At 34.6% G+C, this 23,339-nt stretch overlaps 1 protein-coding gene across 1 annotated transcript in view; it reads left to right on the plus strand.

Annotated features, from left to right (window-relative positions):
* LOC116174698 (connectin-like) overlaps positions 1-21,944 on the plus strand; it is a 52,862-nt gene extending 30,918 nt beyond the window's left edge. Inside the window, exons 3-4 of the mRNA XM_031492658.1 lie at positions 11,488-11,734; positions 21,175-21,944. Coding sequence (XP_031348518.1) covers positions 11,488-11,734; positions 21,175-21,236 — 309 coding nt within the window. The 3' untranslated portion in view covers positions 21,237-21,944. The remainder of the gene's footprint in view (positions 1-11,487; positions 11,735-21,174) is intronic.
* Positions 21,945-23,339: the final 1,395 nt, after the last annotated feature.

A 23,339-nucleotide genomic window follows, 5' to 3' on the forward strand; every position in this document is an offset into this window, starting at 1 on the left:
CATGAAACACTTTGCAACATTTGAGTTCCTTCATGAAAGAAGCAATTTTCTCATTGAAACAACAAATCAGAATACCAGTAATTGCAGTAAGGTGAATTGGATAAATTTAACCGACACCGTAACTCCAAAAGATTTTGAGAGCTCCATGTTGTACACGGCATTGGCACCATGTACGTATGTGCTCCGGTGATGTATACCTGTTTCTGTTTGTCTGTTTGTCACGATAGATAAGGGTAATCGCTTTAATTCATAATATGAACGTAAGTCATTTGTGAAGGATCGTCGGTAAGTGCGGTTGCGGTTGTATTATGCTCATCGCTTATCAGTAGTGGAAAATGTGACTTTTGATTGTTTTTAACAATGTAAACAAATTTGTAATTAGTTGCAGGTACTGATTCGTTTTTCTGCAATTTCTGGATAAAACTGTTTGAAGATCAATTCAGTGATATTACATAGCGTGCCAGATGTCACTTAAAATTTACAATTTTTCTACCCCATTCAAATTCTTGCGATATCAATGTAGAATGCTCTTAAAGCATTACTGAAAATTCAGTTTTTTGCCCTTATTTTTCAGACGTTACACATCCGATTTCAACAAGCATTAAAAAGTCGGTTACAATAGTTGTAAAATAAACAGTCCTAGACCTCCGCCTTGAAAACTATAATGTTTTTGTATCCGGGCGTATTTTGATTCATTCATTTGCCAGAACTGTTCCTTTTCCATACGACATCCTGTACAATTAAACGAATTAAAATAAAATTAGTAATGTAGTTACAACTAACGGTTGATGGTGGTTGAATTTCGCGAAAACATAAACAATCATAACTGAAGGAAACTCATAGGCAATTTCTTACGTAAGCCTCAAATTAGAACCTAATCGTCCAAGCGAACAGAATTAATTGCAGAAAAATCGCTAAACATCCTTTAAATTACGGTATGTATCCAGTTTAACTAGCCCCTTTGTAAGCCAGTAATGAGCTGAATACAAATGGAATACACTATAGTAATAGGTACTCAAAATTGGAAATCGGATTGTTAATTACGTTATAGGTTTATAGACAGTGAAGGGAAGCGCAGTTTCTGTCGGCCATCTCTCTGAATGGCAAGCAACAAAAACAGTGTTTACTGCTTTTTAATGCATTACGCACGCAAAATACAAATTCTTTGCTGACAGAAAATCGATGACGTTATACGAAAACAGTTTTCATTCCTATTCAGCCTGCTTTACATACAAAATTTTTCTTAAAACTTTCACCCTCTCGCGTACGGGTTCTTGTGTTTTTCCCATCATTCGATTTATTATTATACAGCGTTGAGAGACAAGTGGCGGAGTAAAAAAATCAAATTCCCATTTTTCATTCGTTCAAAATTAATTAGTTATTGCTCATTTTTTCTTAGTCAAGAAGTCGGTAGAAGTGGTCGTCTGCACGAAATGGATTGCGGGTACGGATCTGCTGCTAAGGGTTAGCGTAGTGTTAAGTGTACATAGGATAATGATTTACGACCCTTCAATGTATCTGAAATTCTGAAATTGCCGCGTGCAGACACCAGTCATTTTGTGCAAAAATTATTCGTCTACACACAGCCAGTCCCATGCCTCCATATATTATTAAAATACTTATTCTAAGATCACTGATTGCATGATTTTGATTAAGCTCTCATTTTCTTTAGGGGGCAGGATACAATTGAAGGCTAGACATTTCCTAATGCGGAGGTTATTATTTTTCATTTTCATAATGGCCGTGTTTTTTGTCTTATACGTATAATTATGCAATAAAACAAAAAAATTGTAATGTAAATTGTACCGCAGTCAACATTATTTTATGCGTGCCGGTGCTCTCCTAATTTGCAATTTTACGTATGGCTACCCAAGAAAATTTGAAATACTGTCTGTCTCGGAAAGCTAATGTCGTCTTATTTTACATTAGGATGGTATAATTAGTAATGTCTATTTGTTCTGTACAAGGTGTCCAAAACAATAATGAATTTTAGCCGATGTCGATCGGAGTTATATTTAGAAAATTCTTGAAGGAAATTAACTTTTTCAGAAAATGCTTTTTGCCTCATCGTTCTCTAGTTTTAAGTGGCGAATTAAACGGATCTTTTTGGAAAATTCTTTTAACAATGGTGCAACATTTCAGAATCCCGTCAATAGGTTTGCAGGCAAAAAATCGTTAGGGGTCCGTTAACTTGCCCCTCTCCACCACCTAGAGATTTGACTGTCATATTATTACAAAGTAATGCGCTCATTATACACTCAATTGTGTCACTTGAATTAAAGCTAGCGCCATCACGGTTAAGCCATGACTAATTTTCAAAAAGTGGGGGGGGGATGTCACTTTTTTATCATGTTTCTATACTAAATTGTACTCTTAGGCATGCGCTAAAATGCGCCGTCAAAAGATATCTTTGCGCGATTTTTGTTTTTTAGTTATCCTTAAATATATTTGGGAGGGGCCAAGTGAACATAGCCCCCTATAACGCATGAAGGTGGTTATGTGATAGAATTCCACCGTTGTGTAGGCTGCTTCAGGAACTGGAGCGCCAGGACGTTCTCTTCAACCGTGTCTATTAGGCGTCTAATGTCGCCACAAGTACGTTTCTACCTTTCGTTGTCCGGAAAGATACAAAAACCATGGTATGGTTACGCAGAAGTACGCGTTTGCTATTGTAACGAGCCATTATCTGTTCCAACGATTGTAATTATTCACAGTGACCTTTATTGCTCTGATCTTGCTTACATCATGAATCAGAGACCGGAAACTATGTCTTCTTCCGATGCAATGCTTCGATGTCGTCTCGCACATTTTTAAATTGAATGAAAAGATCTTGTGCCTTTGCCAGATGAATTGATACATCATATGCCTGCTTACTAGATATTGAGATGTTCAGACCACATATGAACTTCTCTATTACTGTGCTTCTGTGTCGAATTGATAGCTGATTGTTACGAACTTGGTGATAGACTCTGACGCCATAAAATAGAGACCAGAAGTCGCCGCTCACCTAGCTTGTTGAATTGTTGACGTTGGATATTACCGCGCTACTGGTGGCGCGTCTAACACTCCACTCGTATCCCGCACTGTGCTGCGTCGTACTCCGAGAAAATTCGGCTCGAAGGACCAAATTTTATGTTTCCCAGGTTTTCTTTGGCAGTATTGTTACTATTAACTTCTATTTTGTCATCTTTGTTGCGCAAATACATTTTTCTGTACGCGTAAATGATTGATTTACTATTTTCTGTGATTTTCTGCGTAGTAGACAGCTTTAAATTTTGCAAGATATTCTTCCATAAGATTTATTCTTTCATTTCTTTGATAATTTATTAGCAGGACACCTTCCAGATCTCCGAAACAATTTATAGACTTTGATAATTGGCCCTGTTGGTTTACAAAGGTACCCCAACAATATTTTGTAGCCCTACTAAACTAGTTTCCAGCGAAAACAAATCTCTTTCATATTAATTTTTTTAATAATTACCTAGGGGGAAACAACATTGATTTTTTTGTGTACAACTCTATGAATTAAATTTGATTAACGTGAATTAATTTCAATTAGCGTGAATAAATTAGAATTAACGTGAAATTAATGTGGAGTAATTTGAATTAGTGAGAATTAGTTTAAATATATGTGAATTATCTTGAATTAACATGAATTAATTTGAATTTGAGCTTTTGATGTACCTATTTGTTTCCCCCTGTTAAATTACCTTATGGATTGTCTGATAAATTGAAAGCTCGTAATTCTCTAATCAGATTTAACATTAATTTTGATTAACGCAGCATGAATGCATTTGAATTTACGTGAAATAACTTGAATTAATGTGAGTTAACATGAATTTACGTGAATTAACGTGAATTAATTTGAATTTGAATGTTTGGTATTGTTTTCCCCTAGTAAATTACTTTATATTGATCGTCTGATGAATTGAAAGCTTATTCCATTCTCTAATCAAATTTAACATTAATTTTGATATGCATTCCTACCATACTTAGTAGGTACTGTAAAATGATGTGTCACACTATGGAAGAGTGCAGATTATAATTTTAAAGTGGGGGTAGCCGGTAAATGCTAAAACTATGGTAAACCTTTAATTTTAAGCATTAAGACTTGTTTTTGCAATTTCTGGAAAAAAATTGCATATTTCAATATGCCATGTTTAGCGAGTTTTTAACGAAAAGCAAATTTGTTGCGTTGATCGTAGATTTTAAAGAACTTAGAAACAATTTAAACCTTGCTCCAGAAACTTTCTAAATACAATTTTTTTCTAATTGCCCAAGGGCTGCAATTGTAATGGCGAATGTAAAAGGAATTAGTTTTGGTTTGTTCAGACAAATATTGTGTAAACTGCAAGAGGGTTTCGTTTATCTAGGTTGAAACAATACCGAAGAAGAAGCGAGCCACCCTGTTGATTCACAGTGTACGTGTGGTGAACGTAATTCCGGTTTAAGTATTGAAAATGGCAATCTGGACATCCTGTGTGTAAAGTTGGTTAGTAATTGTTTAAGTTAATTCTATTTCTTGTCTAAAACGCATAAATAAGGAAAGATGTTTGTTAAAGAACAAAAGTTAATTGGTTCCTTGATAAGAATACAATGTGCAAGATAAGTGTGTTTATCATTACGGGCGACCGAGTAGTGTTTCGTGTATCACCGGGAAACTACGATATGGAATTCATTAATGGAGGTGGTCTGTACTTTAAATACGAAAAATTAATAAATAATAGGCTCATTTCGGGGCGATGGTAAAAGCGTATGTCATTGTTGTGTTAAATTTGACGAGTAGTTTTCAAAAAGGCATTGTTAGCCTTAAAATTTTTCTTACAGGTTTTGTTACTGTATTAGTGTTTTTTCTTAAAATGTGTGTTAGCATAAATTCTTGAGATCCAGGTAAAGGTTTAATTTTCTGCGTCAGATTTTTCCCATTTATTTAAGTCTTAATTTCAATTCAAAATTTCACCTAGTGATTTCATTGGAATTTACGGAATTTGATTGCGGTCTTCGTAACATACAAATTTATAACACTTTTAAGTCAATGTAAGGATTTTGTTTGTTTGTATAAGAGTCCAGTCGATCCCTGAGAGGAATTTAAAAATAGAACGATATCAAAGTTGTAATTTGAGGTACCTAGGTAATGTTTGGGTGGTATTTTTCACCACATACCATTACACACAGCAATGAATCCTCTGCAAAGATGACCTTTGTTACGTAAGAAAATCTTTAGCACGAATTTACTTTAGGTTGTTCTCAATTAGTGATGTGTATTGTAAAATAACCATTTGTAAAGTTACACAAAAAATTGTTATATTACGCGTAACTTACAAGAGGTCGGTTTTTTATGTAATTTATGCCTTTTATGAAATTTACGTAACTTACGTTTTTTATTCAAAAACCGTAATTTTTGTAAATTTGATACATTTTGATGGGTACTACCACACACCATCGACGGTACTACCAACGTAAACGATTCACCGTTGAATCTAGTTTGGTTTAATGTAGATGCTACAGCATCTAATTCGCGATCTGGAACTTCTTCTTCCAAACGACGCGTGATGGCGAAATACCTACTGCTTGGGTATGTTATTTAATACACCAAAATATGTTATTTAACAAGTGTTTTTGTTTTCAAAACTCACAAAATTCAAAAAGGATTATGAAATATTTAAAAAAAAACATAAATGACAGGTAATCTTACAAAAACATAGGTAAATTACGTAAAAAACATAAATTACTGGTAATTTTTCTGTAAAATTACGGTTTAAAAAAATGGTAAGTTACATAAATTACATAAAATATCATAAAAAACGTAAGCAATTGGTAATTTTACACGCACTTTAAAAATAAGGTGTAATTTCACATCACTATTTTCAATATGTATTTTGATGAGGGTGAAGTAGGTTTTATAATAAATGCAAACTTCGGAGATGCTTTGAAATTCTTTGAGATTCTCGGAGATCCTTTGCAATATTTAGAGAATCCGTGGAAATCGGTGAGCTTGGAAACCGAAATCCTCCACCGATTTCTAAAAAACCTGTATACAAGGGTCTAATAATTAAATGTGTCAAAAGGTTTGAGTGGCGGTGTAGTGGACCACAACAAACATAACTTTTTTCTTGGAAAGTCGTATGCAAATCCCGTTTGAATTTTAACTATACCAAATTTCTTGAAATTCATGAAAATCTGACCATTTTTGTGGTTCGACCAATAATTGCCGAAGGAATTTACTATCTAATTTTTAATAAGTAATTTCGAATTATTTCCTATCTACATTCCTATCCTATCTTGGACCAATATTGTCAGAGACGTGATAGCTAAAACCTAATTCAAGTCCTGCGTTCCGTCCATCCATCTGTTATGGGGCGCTGGAGGCCGCAATTTCTATTTTAATTTGTTTAAAGAGAATCGTATTTGCTATTCCCGGAAGGGCGTGATCTTTGAATTATAATGTTTATTTAAAGTTTCCGTATTAAAGACGTAGATGCTTTCCGCTATATCGAGAATTGAATGAAATCTTTTCATCCAGAATCTAGGAGAAAATGACGATTTTCAGGGAACTTTGTTACAATGTCATTTTGAATTGTTTCTTCCTCTATGGAGATACTATTTAATAGCAAGAGCATTTGAAAGATCGGAAGTATAATTTAATGTAAAATAAAGTTTGCCATAACTTAGAGTTTAAATCCCATTTCACAGTGTTTGCCAATGACGTACGTCCGTGACTGTATGGAAATCGAAATCTTTGTCGGTTGCTTGAATCCAGGTCATAGATGAACAAAATCGGATGAACTATAAAACAACTTACAAATGGGTATTACAATTACAAAGCCGAAACACGTGCGTATTAAGACGTCAATTTTATATGCAGTACAACGTAAAAATCCACAAAAATCTATCGAAACCTTATTAAGAATACGCCGAAAGGTATAAACTCGAGGTCCAATAATTGAACCTCGTAGATATCTTGATCACAACAAGAAGTGGCAAGTTCTACCAACTTAATTGTAAAGCTCGAATACCTCACAAGCGATCTTTAGCTAGATGCAAAAATACATGAAAATTATATGTAGAAAGTTGACACATAAAGCGGGTTAAGAAGTTTTTATTTGTATATTAGCATAGTAATTTTACAATTTGGTAACCTCTTGGGAACGCTCTGAAATAATTAGAAATACCTTCGGTATCTGAATTTCATTTTCAAACGAACATTTCCACTTTATTTCTATAGAAAGCCACTCAGATATATAAAATTATATCCTTGATTATACCAGATTATTATATTTATAAATACCTTAGATGAATGAGAATGCGAAAGGGCGTTTATAATATCGACGATAATTTTAATTTGTAGCAATTTTAAAATATCTGAGTAATCTGGAAATGACAGTCAATTACGAATGGAATTGAAATAACTCTGAAAACCTGAAACTGTTAACAACGGCGCATTGTTGAATCGGTGGTGGTAAATTTAAGGTGGCGATAAGTGACAATGACATACATAAGCTAGCAACTAGTTTTCACGCTACAAAAATAACAGGTATCTCCAAGCTATTAATATACAGTGCGTACATTTTAACTTTGAGCATACTAATCTCCCATGTTCAATTCCTAAATATACCGGGTGGTGCACGGTAAGTAGGAACATAGGGATTTAACATGGGAAATTAGTTTTATGCAACATCCTGCCCTCCTGTACACTTTACAGAGTTTAAAGTTGTTCAGAATTAAAAGGTGCATACAAAACTGTTTTTACATGTTTTATTACGCTTTTGGTATACCCGAAAATTTAAAAATAAATTTCAACATTTCTGTTATTAGTAACCATGACTTTTGTTGTTTTATGAATAGCTACTAATAACACAAATGTTGAAATTTATTTTTAAATTTGCGGGTATACCAAAAGCGTAATAAAACATGTAAACAGTTTCGTATGCACCTTTTACTTCTGAACGACTCTACAGTTTTTTCTGTAAAATGTACAGGAGGGCAGGATATTGCATAAAACAAATTTCCCATTTTAAAGCCCTATATTCCTACTTATCATGCACCACCCGGTATGTACAAGTCAATGCATTGATATGCCTGACAGTTATGCATATATAACGAATTTGACAGCAGTGTAAACAAGAGAAACTTTTTTATTTATTATTTTAATAGATACGTATTCAGCCGATTTGTTTATCCGATTATTCAAATACATCTGTAACATTTTCATTTTTCTTCTGTTGTATACCTTTTATTCAGAATATAGCTGATAATCTAAATTTAATAAATAATTCAGATATTAACGTTTATTGAAAAACATTTCAAAAAGATGAAAGTTAAGATTAGTTGCATATCTTAAGGGGCATTTGAGTTGTATATTTAAGAATTGAACATAGGAGATTTGTATGTTCAGAGTTAAAATTTACAGTCCTATTGAATATGTGCCGGATTAAAAGTTGTGTTTTCGAATGAGAGCTGTCAAAAAATTGCCCTAATGAAAATCGTATGCGATTTTCTTCGCATCTTGTTAAATTTGTTATTATCAAGCATCTAAAAAATAAATAAAGAATAAATGCTATTAAAGAGAAGAATCTTCTCTAAAAGGAGCTTTTCTCCCCGCCCTAAAACAAAATTAACTTTAGAAAAACGGATCCTTTTCAAGCGTCTTCGTCAGAGAGCGATGAATGAGACCTTACCCTACTTCTCTCTCTTCTCTTCCTAGCTGAAAATCTAGCAGTTAGGTTTCTTCAAACTTGTGAATAGAACAATCACAGTTGATACTGTAAGTACCTATGCCCAGTACTCCAAAGCTGCGGCATTTAGGGTTTATTTGTCAAGATCAAGGGCTATATTCAAACTTCCGAGGTCAGTCTAAAGGGCCCCATTCACATGCGGATATGTACGGCGGATCTGTACGGCGGACAGATCCGTGTTGAGCTACACACAGGCGGATATGGCTGTACACAGATCACGGACAAATCTCAATAGACGAGCAGGCGGCGTTCTGTCGCTATTTCAGTTCTGTAGTACTAGCTCTGGGTTGTGTTCTTTTGGGTGCTGTGGTAATTGGTATGGATCATAAGGAGAAACTGACAATAATTTGATGATATATAGTATTATTTGAAGATACGAAAAAAAAGAGACTGTGGTCAAAACAGTGATTCCTGAAACGAAAAAAGTACCCTCATGTGAGAATTAGAACGAGAGAGTTTTAATAATTTGCACAATTTATTAAAATATATGTTCACCCAGGTATTGAGAGGAATGATACCCACATGAGGCAGTTACCAGTAGAGAGCGGTTAATTGCCACGCTACAGTACTTAGCAACTTGAAGGAATTGTAGACCTAAAATTCAGTTGTGCAATCTCCCCACAGTTTCTCGAGAAAAATACCTGAAACTTTCAAATAAGCCACCTGCCTCGGCAGAATATACTGGGAAATGGCATAAAATTATTTCATTAGTAGTTAGATGTGTTTGGTTGGTGGAGTAAGCACTACAATCTTTACCAGTACCTAAATTGTTCCCCAAAAATGCGCATTTTGTTCTGGAATGTTAATATCACCGTAGTCTTCAAAATTCACTTTTAAAATATCACCAAAAGATAACTGATCGGATTGTATTTGACTAACAGTTTCACCATCATTTTGTAGATCACTCAAATCTTTAGCACAATTTGCGCCTGCATTTCAAAGTAATTTAAACAAAATATTTTTTTTTAACTATGTTTAATTGGAGTAGGATTAGTCGCATTTCCATTTTGATTTCTTAAATTTCCAATCCGATTCTGTTCTTAGTTCACTGTTAAGTCTTCTCTACAATCTTTTTTCTTGGTACGTCCTTCCCTCTTTATTTACACTTTTGAACTCAATAAACAAATCATCACTCATCTATAACTGTAATAGGTAATCACTAAAATGTAGGTCTTTTTTTGGTCACGTTATCTTTATCGCCGTTCCTCATTTTATTGTGTAGTAACTGTTAAGATTTTTGTTTGAGCATAAACAATATGGTCTGAATATTTCGGCACAGTACAATTTGAAAAAGGAAACTGTTCTATGATACCATTGAAGGTTGGTAGTCGATTGTCGATATAAGTCATTCTGAGTTTGGGAACGTGGAGTTTAAAATAAGAGGTGTCCTATGATAGGAAACCTTATTTTTAACCCCACGCTATGCATTTTTCTTATAAAAATTTTAAAAAATTGTCAGATCGATCCGGGAAAAAAAATTTGCTTATAGAATGTGGCCTTTAGAATCCATAATTTTAAACAGTTCCAAGATTGGACTACTAGTTCAAAAGTTACGGCCCTTGAATTTTTTTTCGAAATTGGTTTCTAGTCTATAACTTTTGATTGAGAAGTCTAATCGAAAAAGTACGAATTGTTTTGGATTCTACGCACCAAAATTAATAAGAAAAAGTGTTTTCCCGGGAAATTTTGGTGCAGTCGATTTTTGGTAAAAAAGGAAGGTAATACACTGCCTTTTTTTTGAGCCCCGAACAAAAAATTGTCTCAGATCGACCCGGAAAAAAAATTTTTTATAGAATGTGGCCTGTAGAATCCATAATTTCAAACAGTTCCAAGATTGGGCTACTAGTTCAAAAGTTACAGCCCTTTGAATTTTGTTTCGAAATTGGTTTCTAGTCTATAACTTTTGATTGAGAAGTCTGATCGAAAAAGTACGAATTGTTTTGGATTCTACGCACCAAAATTAATAAGAAAAAGTGTTTTCCCGAGAAATTTTGATGCAGTCGATTTTTGGTAAAAAAGGAAGGTTATACACTGCCTTTTTTTGAGCCCCGAAAAAAAAATTGTCTCAGATCGACCGGGAAAAAAAATTTTCTTATAGAATGTGGCCTGTAGAATCCATAATTTCAAACAGTTCCAAGATTGGGCTACTAGTTCAAAAGTTACAGCCTTTTGAATTTTTTTTCGAAATTGGTTTCTAGTCTATAACTTTTGATTGAGAAGTCTAATCGAAAAAGTACGAATTGTTTTGGATTCTACGCACCAAAATTAATAAGAAAAAGTGTCTCAGATCGATAACTTGTAAAACATTGCATTTTTAGTACCTATTTATAAAACCGAACAAAGAAAACCGCTGGTTGTTTTAACAGTTTGACTAATAAAAAGTGCTGATTATGCCACTCCATACATTGTAGACGATCGTAAAATAGCTGCATAGTGTAGATAAAAGCTTACAACTTGCAATTGTTGCAAAATGCATCATAATGTATTATATGGAAAATGGAAATCGATAATGCCGCGGATTCGATAAACAAATTTTAATTAAATTGTCCAACAGGATGGTTGCTAAATATAGCCTCATCTACTAAATATTGATTATCGTCGTATTTCCCTATATTTGAACTGTTTAAACTTTGATGTACTACGCGAAATGGCATTGTATATCTTACATTTACATGAATTTCACTGTAATTACAACGTAATTATTCATTTACAACCATTATCGTGGAATATTAATTAAAACTATCATTTGCAGGAATTGGATCTGGAAGCGAATCAAATTGAATTCATATCTGATCGGGCGTTTGCTGGTTTGACGCATTTATGGAGATTGAACTTGAGCTACAACAAGTTAAAGAGTCTACGAAGCACGCTCCTCGATGGTGTACCAGCAATTATTAATTTCGATCTGAGACACAACGACTTGGAAACGTTAACTTTGGATAACATCAAACCGATTTTGCATAATTTCTACAACGAGAGCGGATACTTCTACCTTGCAAGTAAGTACATCTTCAATTGATAAATTTGTGAGTAAAATCGCGAAAACAAAATGTCTTTCCACTTAGTGCACACCATTTTATAGAAAAGCTTACGTAGGATGAGATTGATCAATTCTCGAACGAACAACGATATTTACAATCATTTCCATAACAGTAAAATTAATAAAATGTAAACTTTATGATTTTCGGCAATTTTTTATCTTATTATTCAAATTTTGTGCTTTTATGATATTCGAATTATTCATGAACGGCTACAATCGAAGATAATTAAAGAATTTTTCATACGCCAATGTTAACTCATCGTCTACTATTTTTCATGTGTTATAACTACGTCATGTTTTGTGAAGATCAATGCGGATATCTCGCGAAATATAACAATTGTAAAAAACGCGGTTTGGAATAACTGTCAAGCAGGTAAACCACCATATTTTTATCACGTAGTGAGTAACCACTCCCCGTGTATTAAGCTTTCTGTGCTGATGAAGAAAATGAGGTTAAAAAAATTTGAAATGGCTATATTAATATTTCCTGGGCAAAAAACTTGATTGGTGCCACGTAAAAGCACGAAAACGCTGTATATATAAAGCCTAAAAAGGAACATGCGGTTGCGCCAGTGTAACGAGCTTAAAAGGCCTTCAGAAATGTTTCAAAGACTTTTACAGGTACTTCGGAATTTTTTTGATATACTTTAGAATATTTTTAAACCTTCTATGCGAAATAAAAATAAAGGCGTAGGTAAGCCTTTTGAGGGCCCAGAAAAGTAACAAGGTTACTACGGATCCATTGACCCCAAAAGCATACAATAGGAGAAAATCAAAACTATAGCAAAACTTTTCTATGAACCCACATTTTTTCCCAATATGCCTACCCTTCTTCAGAAATTTATAGATAGTCTTTCTTAAGAGTTTCTTACTTCCTATCCTATAATTAGGTACCTCTCATATAGAATTTTTCAACTTCAAAAAATGTTGTGAACTTTCAGACTTCCCTAAGGAATTTTCCATATTTTCCTATATTAGATAGATATTGCCGAGATTCTTAGTTTTTGGGACAATTTCTGGGGAACCATCATCAGCAAATTTTCTGTGTGACTGACTAAATGTTTTCTGGGCATTTTTTATCGATTAAATACTTGCTAAGTATTCTTAAAAGATAGATACTATTATGTAAACAACAGGATGTGGACGTTTTTTTTTGGTGTTCGCGCCTGTAGTATCACCCTCTATGAGATTGGGAACATCTGGACATAATTGCGTTAAGTGTTTATCTTATTTAAATCCCGTTTTGCGATAATGAGTTCGTTATCGTTTCGCGCAAGGTAATTAATTTGAAGATAAACATATGTTCGCCGTAAACACAGTTGTTAATTGATCGAAGACGCATATTCAAGTTTGACGAGAGTGGGAGACGGCCGTTCTTTTTAAGTATTTAAGGTTTCTTTCATTAATTGTCGATCGATCCCTTGCATGCGTTGTATGTGGTAAATCTGGCTCTGAAAGCTTATGTGTTTAAATTGTACTGAATACATTTTTCTCTTTGTCACTGAAGTAGCTGTCTGTTTAATCGAGCCCAAAGTGCGACCCAGATTAGAGTTCTCATATTAAATTTAATATGGTGTTATTCAAAATTTGTTTAAATAATTCCTTAGAGTTGTTGAATGTGATCAAGACTGCTGAGATTCTGAAATTAACGTCTTTATCGAGATTTTTTCATTGTAGCGAAGGCCGGACGTATCTTGATGAGAAATTTATAATCAGATAGCTGGACAGTTACTTTGTGGGTGGCTTAGTGACCGTTTGCCATTTCACACAGCAATATATTAGTCTTATTTTAAATGGGCTTAATTTTTACAAATGTCGCAAAGTACTTTATAGGTAGGTACTAGTTTCGCAAATGAACTGACCATGATGATTATCTGTTTGAAACCGGACGAGATGGGGAGAAGAAAGAGCAAAATAAATGCTCGAAAACTGAAACATCCACAACATTTAATTAAAACTTTTTGGTTAAATATTACTGACATCAGCATTGCATGATTAACAGCAATGAATATAAAATGTAAATTTAAGGGCGCCTGTTTAGGACGCAAATTATGTAGATTTCTTACCGCATATGCGTATAAAATTATTAAATTTCGTTTTTACTTTGATAATACACAAATGTTAACAATTTTACAAATGCAATTCCCTCAGGCGATAAGCAATTACTGGCACTTTCCCTGACGACAAAATTTTTCTGCAAATAATTTAATTACTTAATATTCGCTTTACAGCGACGAGGTATTTGGAGACTCATCTATTTCTTCGAATGAGTGGTATTCTCTAAGAAAAAAAGGATCACGTTTACTATTTTCAAAGTTGGCGAAATTCATTAGAAGTACAAAGAGGGCTACTAAAAGCTCGCGAAGATTTTAATATCCTCCCGCTTAGGATTAGAAAATCTAGATCAAGAAAGTTTTCCTGCGCGTTCAATTGTTTTATAAATAAAATTTTTGATTCGGTTTCTTAACTTTTATCGTTATACATCGTTTACTAAAAGCAAAACTTTTGAAGTTTATCGCTCCTGCATGAACATTAAAAATACGATAGTTTTAATTTCGCCCCGAATATACAGCGCGCTAGTGCTTCTATTGTATGTCTTCTAAACTTAAATGAAACGTCATAATAGCAAATGGAGGAATTGAATTGAACAAGTTTCAATAGAACTGGCGGTGGACCTTTATGGCACTTTTAATAACATAATAACCGTTACGGCGATGCTTTTATTAATTTTTGTGACAATGCCCAGAAAGCTTTTCTACTTAAATTTAATTTAAAAGTACTTCGGCACCGTTACATAACTCCTTAGGCGAAACAATTTAGTGCGTTCCCAAACAATACCAACGTTTGTGTCAGTTATAACTATTATCAAATGGAATTTGATTTAATTAACAATAAAGCCCATCATTTCGTTACATTTCAAAATTAATTCATCTGAGAAATGTAGGCAATGATATACCTTAGAATTTCCATACGTCTTTAATCTAGCATATTCGGCGTGCTTTAGACGAAGATACATTGCTGGATATTGCATAAAATAATTTCCTCCATTGCGAATTTAGACCGTACCGCCTAAGAAATACTTTGTGTATTGTTGCTCTCGCCTGAAAGCGGAAACACCACAAACTTTGCGAAACAATAGACCAAACAGAATTCTCAATAGTTAAGAAACTTCCATATCTCAAATAATTCGCGTTGAACACTAAGTCAAATATTTTATATTTAAAAAAAGGAGACAAGTCGATTTATTTTCACCTCTTTTGATCTATAGATGTTACTCGGTAGCAGTGCCGGATTTTCAGATTTCGGGAGTCTAAGCCAAGGTTGAAATTATGATTATGATCATTATGGTTATAATAAATTAATTTTACCTGAAACCGCCAAGAAAATCTAAATTTCAGGGCTATTTTGACATTAGAAAGTTGATCTTTACCTGACTAGTACTGTAATATTTTTGCCTGGCGCCCATTACAGTCCTAGTACATGCAAAATAACAATTAGATCATTCATTGAATAAGTTATTCAATCAACGATTGGATAATTATAATGCAGACTATGTGGATATTTGTTCATATTAATATACCTACACAAAGGATAATGGTTTTTTATTACGAACAATAAATGGAATATGTGTGGAAGTAATTATTCCTTTAGTTTTGCGCCAGTCATTAAAAGGTTTCTACGCCTTTTCGTACCTTTTTTTGACTTTGTGGGGAGCGAATATTGCACTACAGCGGCCGCAGCTTCGGCTACATTATAACAACGTCTTGCATAGGTACACTGATACCTGCTTTTGTACCTAGTTATAAAGAGTGTATAGTTGAAAAGTATACAAAGTATAAACTGAAAACTGCGTTAAAAATGACACTGTCTGTTTTAATTATTTTGAAATCTCTATGGAAACAATTAAATAAAGTGATTTTAGCATGCGTGATTAGGTATCAAAATTTCACACATGAATAATGTAATTTGGAAAAGTTTTTTACATGTTGCGGTTTCAGGTAAAATTTTATACATAATATGTCATGAAAGTGAGTCTACCTGACTTGGAGGCATTAAAGAGACACTCGGACGCTACGCGTCCTCGTACTTTTCAATAAGCCTCCGCGTCATGTAAACGACCACTTTCATGACTTATTATGTAAATAACTATAAAATAACGTGATTATTACAATCGCTTAATATTTGCATATTTGGGTGCTTAGGTCCTAAATTTAGATAAGGTTCGCGCTTTTGAGTAAAGTTATTTGCACGTATGCTCTTTGATCCTTCCTCTTATATAGTTCCAATGTGGCGCCACGCTTTACTGCTCCTGGAACCACCGTTAGTTGTCTTCTCAAATGTTGATTGTTAATGACTGGACTCTTTTTTCGATACGTTTAGATTATTTGACGTTGACCACTGGGGCACAGGTAAGCCCATATGAATTACCTACCCATTTAGGCAGTCGTTTAGCTGCGATTCCTAAACGATACAAATGACAAATTTTGTTTCAAGAAGATCATTAAAGGACCCATATGTAATGAGACGCCTATCCACTCTGCTCTCAAACTCTGTAACATTCAGATTTTGTTGATCACGTGTCAGTGGTGATAACATCAAAGCTTCAAAGGCAAATGTTCGATGTATGTCTACTATTGCTCATAACTTTAATGAGATACCAATTAAGGCATCAGTCAACGCTGTATAGAACCTTTTCTGCCTTTTATATATACCAATTTCTTTGGAAAATGACGAAACGACCGCTAAGGATTCAAAATTAATGGTTCGCTGTGTGAAAACTGACACCTGACGCCTTGAACTGCGTTTTGTCATCCCTGTTTTGAACCTTCGGGTTTAATCGATACAGTACATACTTGTTTTTAGTCTGGTCGTAATTTGAGCAGTAAAGCTTTGTTCTACATAAGGTTTTCTAAAGAGAAAGAAACTTCGTAGAACTTGTATTGTATTATGTATTTGCAGACCTGTTGAACACAAGGAAATGTAAGCTCTTATAGAAAAAAAGTATGCAGTCAGTAGGTAATCCTTTAGGCTGAAATTTTCCTCTTCCTATAACACTACGTAATCAAGTAAAACGAGCAAAAGGACGCATACCCCATTTACCTATCCCAAGTGCATTGCTAGTACCTTAGTCACATCGTTATGAGGTACTTTAACCAACTTTTATCGGAATACACTGCAGCGGACAATAGACGGGAATAATGCCTCGACGAACTCGTTTAATATATAAATTTTTAATGGCCCTTTATCGAACTACACTGTGCTTTGTAGGATGTGTTAGTAGTTTGTTTCCAAAAATTACCAAGTTAGCATAAAGTTGAGAAACTTTCGTGCAAATTGCTATGAAACTTTGAAAGTCGATTACTTCGTTCGTAAGTCCCTTAAGTCTTCAAATTAAATTACCCATACAGATTAAGCTAAAATTATATAATAACAAAAAAAAGGCGTTAAACGGAACACGCGCCTCTATTAATAAAAGTTGATACACATTTTTTAGCCTCGTTCATCTAATTTTTACACTGAAAGTCACCATCAATCTAAAGTCTTCTGTCGGAACAACTTCTCCATAAAATTCAATTAGTTTAAAAACAAGAAATGGAACGGAGCATTGCAATATTCAACAATCCAAATTATTCAGATAAAGATCATCGTAAAGAGGGCCATTCTACGTGTCCATCCATAAAAATATTTTTTATAAGATCACGTGAGCGTTTGCACGCTTTCCGAAATATGCCTAACTCGCAACTTCCGTTTTATCTTTGATATGAACAAGGCTCGGTTTTTCTTTATAATATTACTTTCTCCAAATGTGAAACCTAACAACGGTGGCGTAATATGTGCCCTGTCGCATTAGCGCCTTTCTCACGATATTTCTGTTGAAACGAAGATAAGAAATTAAGATTTTCCCTTGCGAGGAAGTTTTCACGGGAACAACAAATATAAGACGTGTCGTGAATTTAGATAATGTAATTGTTCTAAATACCTTCTATTGTTTTCTTTTTTGATTTAATTGCGCGCGTTAGAAACGGGGTAGCTGTTGTCTTTTTAATTAAACTATTTTATTACGAAACTCCACTTTGTTACGATTTATTTGTAATTTAGTTTAGTTAGTATTTATCGAATTAAGTGTAATAGCATTTTCCACGAAAGCTCGAGTGAATTGGCATTCTTTAATCGCCTCTTAAAATCGTCGTCTATAATTAATTACGTAGCGGAAGCGGACGAGCTGCGTTTGTTCGCCGGTACATGGCGTTATTTGAAATGCAATGGAATAAAAAAAATGGTATTTTCGTCTCTCCACACTTCAGTAGGGATGCTGTTAGCTGCTGTTAACCGAATTGGAACTGACAAAGTTGACTGTGAGCCGAACTTACATCCCCCGGGCAAGGTAATATTTCTTGTAAGACACTTAGGAAAATTTAGGGTTTTCAAGGGACGTTCTTCATTTAATGTAAGGATTGCTTGGGGTTTCCTTATCTTCGTTTTCGTATCTTCGGTGACCGTTTATCTCATGACATTATCTTTATTTCTGTAACTACTTCCATACAATGTAGTCCAGGAAATAGAGACTGAAAATAGACCATTTCCTGCAAAACGAGAAGTAGTTCCAATTTTTTTGCATGTCATGGGGGAATATGTGATGGTTAAGAATCCAAGTTTTCGACCTCCCACCCCTTGTGCTTCCTCCGTACCACCCCTAAAACCAAAGAAATTTTGGTGGTTTTTTGGTTTTTCAATCATATCTTTTTATAGGTTCACTTTACAAAAAAATATTGTTATTAGAAATTGTAGACCATCAAATTTTACACAAATTTGTCATATACTTCTTTTTCGTAAATTTTTTATTCCAAAAGATACAGAACTTCAAAGTTGTCTTTATTTTGAAGATTCCGAAATTTCTATGTATGCACATATTTTAATGAAATTGTAGTTATCTCTATAATCATAACATTTATATGAGAAAATACCTCGATTATGAAGCTATGGTGCTATTAATTTTGGTATCCTGCACCCTTATCAAAGGGGATGATAGCACTTCAACCCCTTGGTCGTAGTAGGTATTTGAATCACTGTGTGATTATGGCGCTTTCGAATACAATTATCAAATAAGAAAAGTGGTCTTACTTCATTTTAACTCTTTTCATCTCCTACAAAAAGGGACTACTTCAACCCCCTATAGTGAGTGTTGAAAGGTAGAACGAGTGTATTACAAAATATAAGTAATAAGCGTTGTACTATCTGACTAATCAATCGCTGCAAGTGGGTTGAAATATTCATTCCCTTCCGGGGGGTGGGGGGTGGGAGAGTTGAACCGAAGTGAAACATTTTTTTTTAATTTCAAACGTATATTAGAAAGCGCTCCCATCTCAGAGTGATTCAAATATCGCCACTAGCAAGGGTTGAAAGTTGAATTATTATGCATCCCCTTTGGTAAGGGTGCAGGGTAGGGAGATTTATACCACGATAAATTAAATATATTTTCTCATAAAACTCTTAATTATAGAGGTAAAGTATAAAATCTGGTTAAAACATCTATATAGAAATTTCAGAATTCTTAAAAATATAAGCAACTTTGAAGCTCTATATCTTTTTTAATAAATATTTCACAAAAACGTAATGTATATCAAAGTTGTCTCGAATTTTGTGGTCTACAATTTCTGATAACAATATTTTTCCGTAAAGTGAACTTATAAAAAGATATGATTGAACAACTAAGAAACCAACCAAATTTCAAGGGTTTTGGGGGTGGTACGGGGAAAGCACAAGGGATGGAAGGTCGAAAACTTAGATTCTGAACCACCAGATGATTGTCTATGACATGCAAAAGAAATTGGAACTACTTCTCATTTTGCAAGTTAAAACCCTCTATTCCCTGGACTAATGTATTTTCGCGTAAAAATCTAATACGTTTTTTCATCTACATTTGGGGTTGTGCAGTTATATTTATAATTTATACGTATAGTTTCTGCCTGAAGTAGAAATATTATGCAAATAGAGAACATTAACTATAGGGTGTCCCAACCAAAGTTTGTACCCCATGAAGCCGCATATATCACCAAATATGAAGCTTTTTGCCTCCGAATTACAATGCCGAAAGCCAAACCAGAAAATCAATTGACTATCGGATGATCGAGGTATTCAAACTAAAATGTTTTTAATGGGGCACCCTGTATTCTTACTTCTTAATCTTCAGCTTACCCCTAATGACAGTAAACTTGATTTTAAATATCAGTGCATTACCATGACAAAAAAACTAAACCGATTTATATTCTTACTCACCCGCTTAAGAGATAATACATCTAGGAACATTCTTAGAACCGCATATTTTGCCTATATTCATAGCACTATATCTTATGCCATTCTGGCGTGGGGCCATAGCTCACATTGGCGATGTATCTTCAAATTACAGCTGTAATTTGAAGATACATCGCCAATGTGTAGAGCGGTGCGGGTTATATCTTCTTTGGGGTATAGAGATGATTGTCGTTCAACTTTTACCAAATTAAGCATTTTAACACTCCCTAACATTTATATACTTGAAGCTGTGTCTTTTGCAAAAAAAAATGAGGGTAGTAATATATACCAATCCGACTTACATGACTATAATACACGCTCCAAGAACAATATACGCACCGAGTTATGTAGACTGTCCAAATCTCAACATGGAGCCTTATATCAGTCTCAATTTTTATTTAATTGCCTTCCCACGAAATTTAAAAATTTAGATTTTTCAACTTTTAAGACCAATGTAAAAAACTTTCTTCTAGTCAATCCTTTCTATTCCCATCAAGAATTCGTGAACAGTTGTAAATCTGTGAATTAGGTATTGACATTGTTCGTAATTTGGTTTAGTTTAGTGTAATGCTCATGTTTGTACTTTTAATAACCATATTTTTGTTTTATCTGTTTACATGTAATTTTGACGAGTGTAAGTGTAACCACGCAGAAACACAAATATATATTATTATTATTATTATTATTTTTCGATATTGAGAAGGCATACGATATGGCCTGGAGATACAATATCTTGCATCAATTGTACAGTTGGGGTTTTAGAGGGAATTTACCACGTTTCATAGAATCCTTCTTATCTGATCGGTGGTGTCAGGTTCGTGTAGGAAATACTCTTTCCGAGCGACAATTTCTTGAAAATGGAATCCCTCAGGGATCAACATTAAGTTGTACTCTATTTGGCATCGCTATTAACAGTATATCGGAAAATGTTAATTCGGCCGTTGGTCGATGCTTATATGTTGATGACCTTTGCATTATCAGTTCTGGTGACACGATCGGTGCCATAACACGTAAACTTCAACCATCCATAGAATCCATATATAACACCGCTAAAAACATAGGCTTTGTTCTATCACGTTCTAAAACTAAATGTATGCATTTTTGCAGATTACGAAGACCTCATTACGATCCTCTTTTGTTTATTGCTGGTGAACCCATTCCATGTGTAGTATCGCACAAATTTCTCGGTATGATTTTGGACTCAAAACTCAATTGGAAACAGCACATTGATTGTCTCGTGCGGAAGTGCAAATCTAGGCTGAACGTGATAAAATTCCTATCATCGACGCGTTGGGGAGCGGATACGCGTATCTTAATACGCATTTATAAAAGTCTAGTAATGTCACAACTAGATTATGCTTGTGTTGCCTATTCCTCGGCCAGACCATCCTTGTTAAGAAAGCTTGATACTGTACACAATCTTGGATTGAGATATTGTCTCGGTGCATTCCCCACTACACCTGTAATGAGTCTCTACTGTGAGTCTAGTGTTGAACCGTTGTACATAAGAAGAACGAAAATGATATTGACCTACACCCTTGCAATCAGAGCAAATCACCAGCACAGAAACTGTGTTATGCTTACCGAGATCGATAATAGCTATCAGCAAAAACCAACAATTACAAGACCTCTTTCTATCAGAGCAAATGAAATTGAACAAGAAACTAATATGTCAGCATGCTCGGTATATCCTGATACTATCAGAGAAACACCTCCCTGGTTATATCCAAGTATAAACATCCGTCTCGACCTCACTGTGTGGGCTAAGCAAAACCACTTACCTGCAGAAATGAAAAGAAGGCTATTCGAAATTTTGGCAGAGCTTTCCCCGGATGTAACAATCTATACAGATGGATCACGAACTGAATATGGTGTTGGGTGTTCCTATTGCAATAGGAAAAATAGCATACGCGTGGTCATTATCTCCAAAAGCATCGATTTTTACTGCAGAACAATATGCCATTTGGCAAGCTTTGCGATACTGTGAAATAAATCCAAATCTCCAATCAGTTGTAATAGCTAGTGACTCATTAAGCTCTTTGACAAGCCTGCAGAATCTTGCATCGGCGGATATTTTAACTAAAATGTGTCAAGAAAAGGTTATTGCAATTGCGTCCAATGGCACTGTGGTGACGTTTGTATGGATACCGGCACATGTGGGAATTTTAGGAAATGAAGTTGCAACTTGCAGATCGGGCCGCAAAAAGAGCAGCCTCGGAAATAGAAATAGATGTTCCTGAAATTAAAAAAAGTGAGCAAAATATTGCATATTGCAACGCATGAAAGAATTGTGGCAACAATCGTGGCAAGAAAACAATACCTTTTTAACTCAAATTAAGCCCAGTGTTGTAACAACATCACCAGCGTTAAACTTACCACGTCAAGAAAGTGTGCGTCTCCACCGGCTTAGAATGGGACATACTGCAATTACACATACTTACCTTTTAAAAGGCGAGAACCCTCCACTGTGTGATTTATGTATAATAATGCCATGTCTGTAGAACACATATTATGTAACTGTCCAGCCCAAACCGTGCAACGTAACTTATGTGACGTACCACAAAATCTGGAGAATTGTCTCGCAGACGTCCAAGGGATCAAGAGTACTTTACTATATTTAAAGCAGTCCAGTTATTTTACTAAAATATAGTATTTCGCAAAGGTGGTCGATACCCGACAAGAACGATTATGAAAAGGATACAGAGTGAGAGTGTAGTAACATGGTAGGGAAGGAATGTCTTTGTAGAAACAGGGCTAATGACCAATGTAGTTGATGCCCACTTTTTTTTTTTTTAAATTTCTCACTTTTGTGGAGTTACATCAATGGACGGGTGTGAACACCAAGTACCACTGATACCTATTGTTATTTTTATAGCCAGTGTAGAAAAGATCGCACTATATTACATGTTTTGAGGATAACTGATTTTTGTGCTAGTGTGTGTGTGCGTAGTGGTAGTTGTAGTGTTTGTAGGTTTGGTGTAAATGTGATGTGTGTGAGACCTGTAACAGATATTATAAAGGGAAGTATTAAAACTTTATCTTGTTTCCATATTCTTTGGACTTCTTGTGCGAGGGGTGTATATTTTTCAATTTTTTCTTGGTGTTTTTTGTGAATGTTGTCGTCGTTTGGTATGCTGATGTCGATTAGGTATGTTGTTTTGTTATGCTTGTCTGTGTATGTGATGTCTGGGCGATTGTGTGTAATTGTTTTGTCAGTGTGTATGGTTCGATCCCAATATATTTTTATGTCTTGGTTTTCTATGACTGTTGTT

This window comes from Photinus pyralis, unplaced genomic scaffold (assembly GCF_008802855.1).
Source record: "Photinus pyralis isolate 1611_PpyrPB1 unplaced genomic scaffold, Ppyr1.3 Ppyr1.4_LG6, whole genome shotgun sequence".
Classification (NCBI taxonomy): domain Eukaryota; kingdom Metazoa; phylum Arthropoda; class Insecta; order Coleoptera; family Lampyridae; genus Photinus; species Photinus pyralis.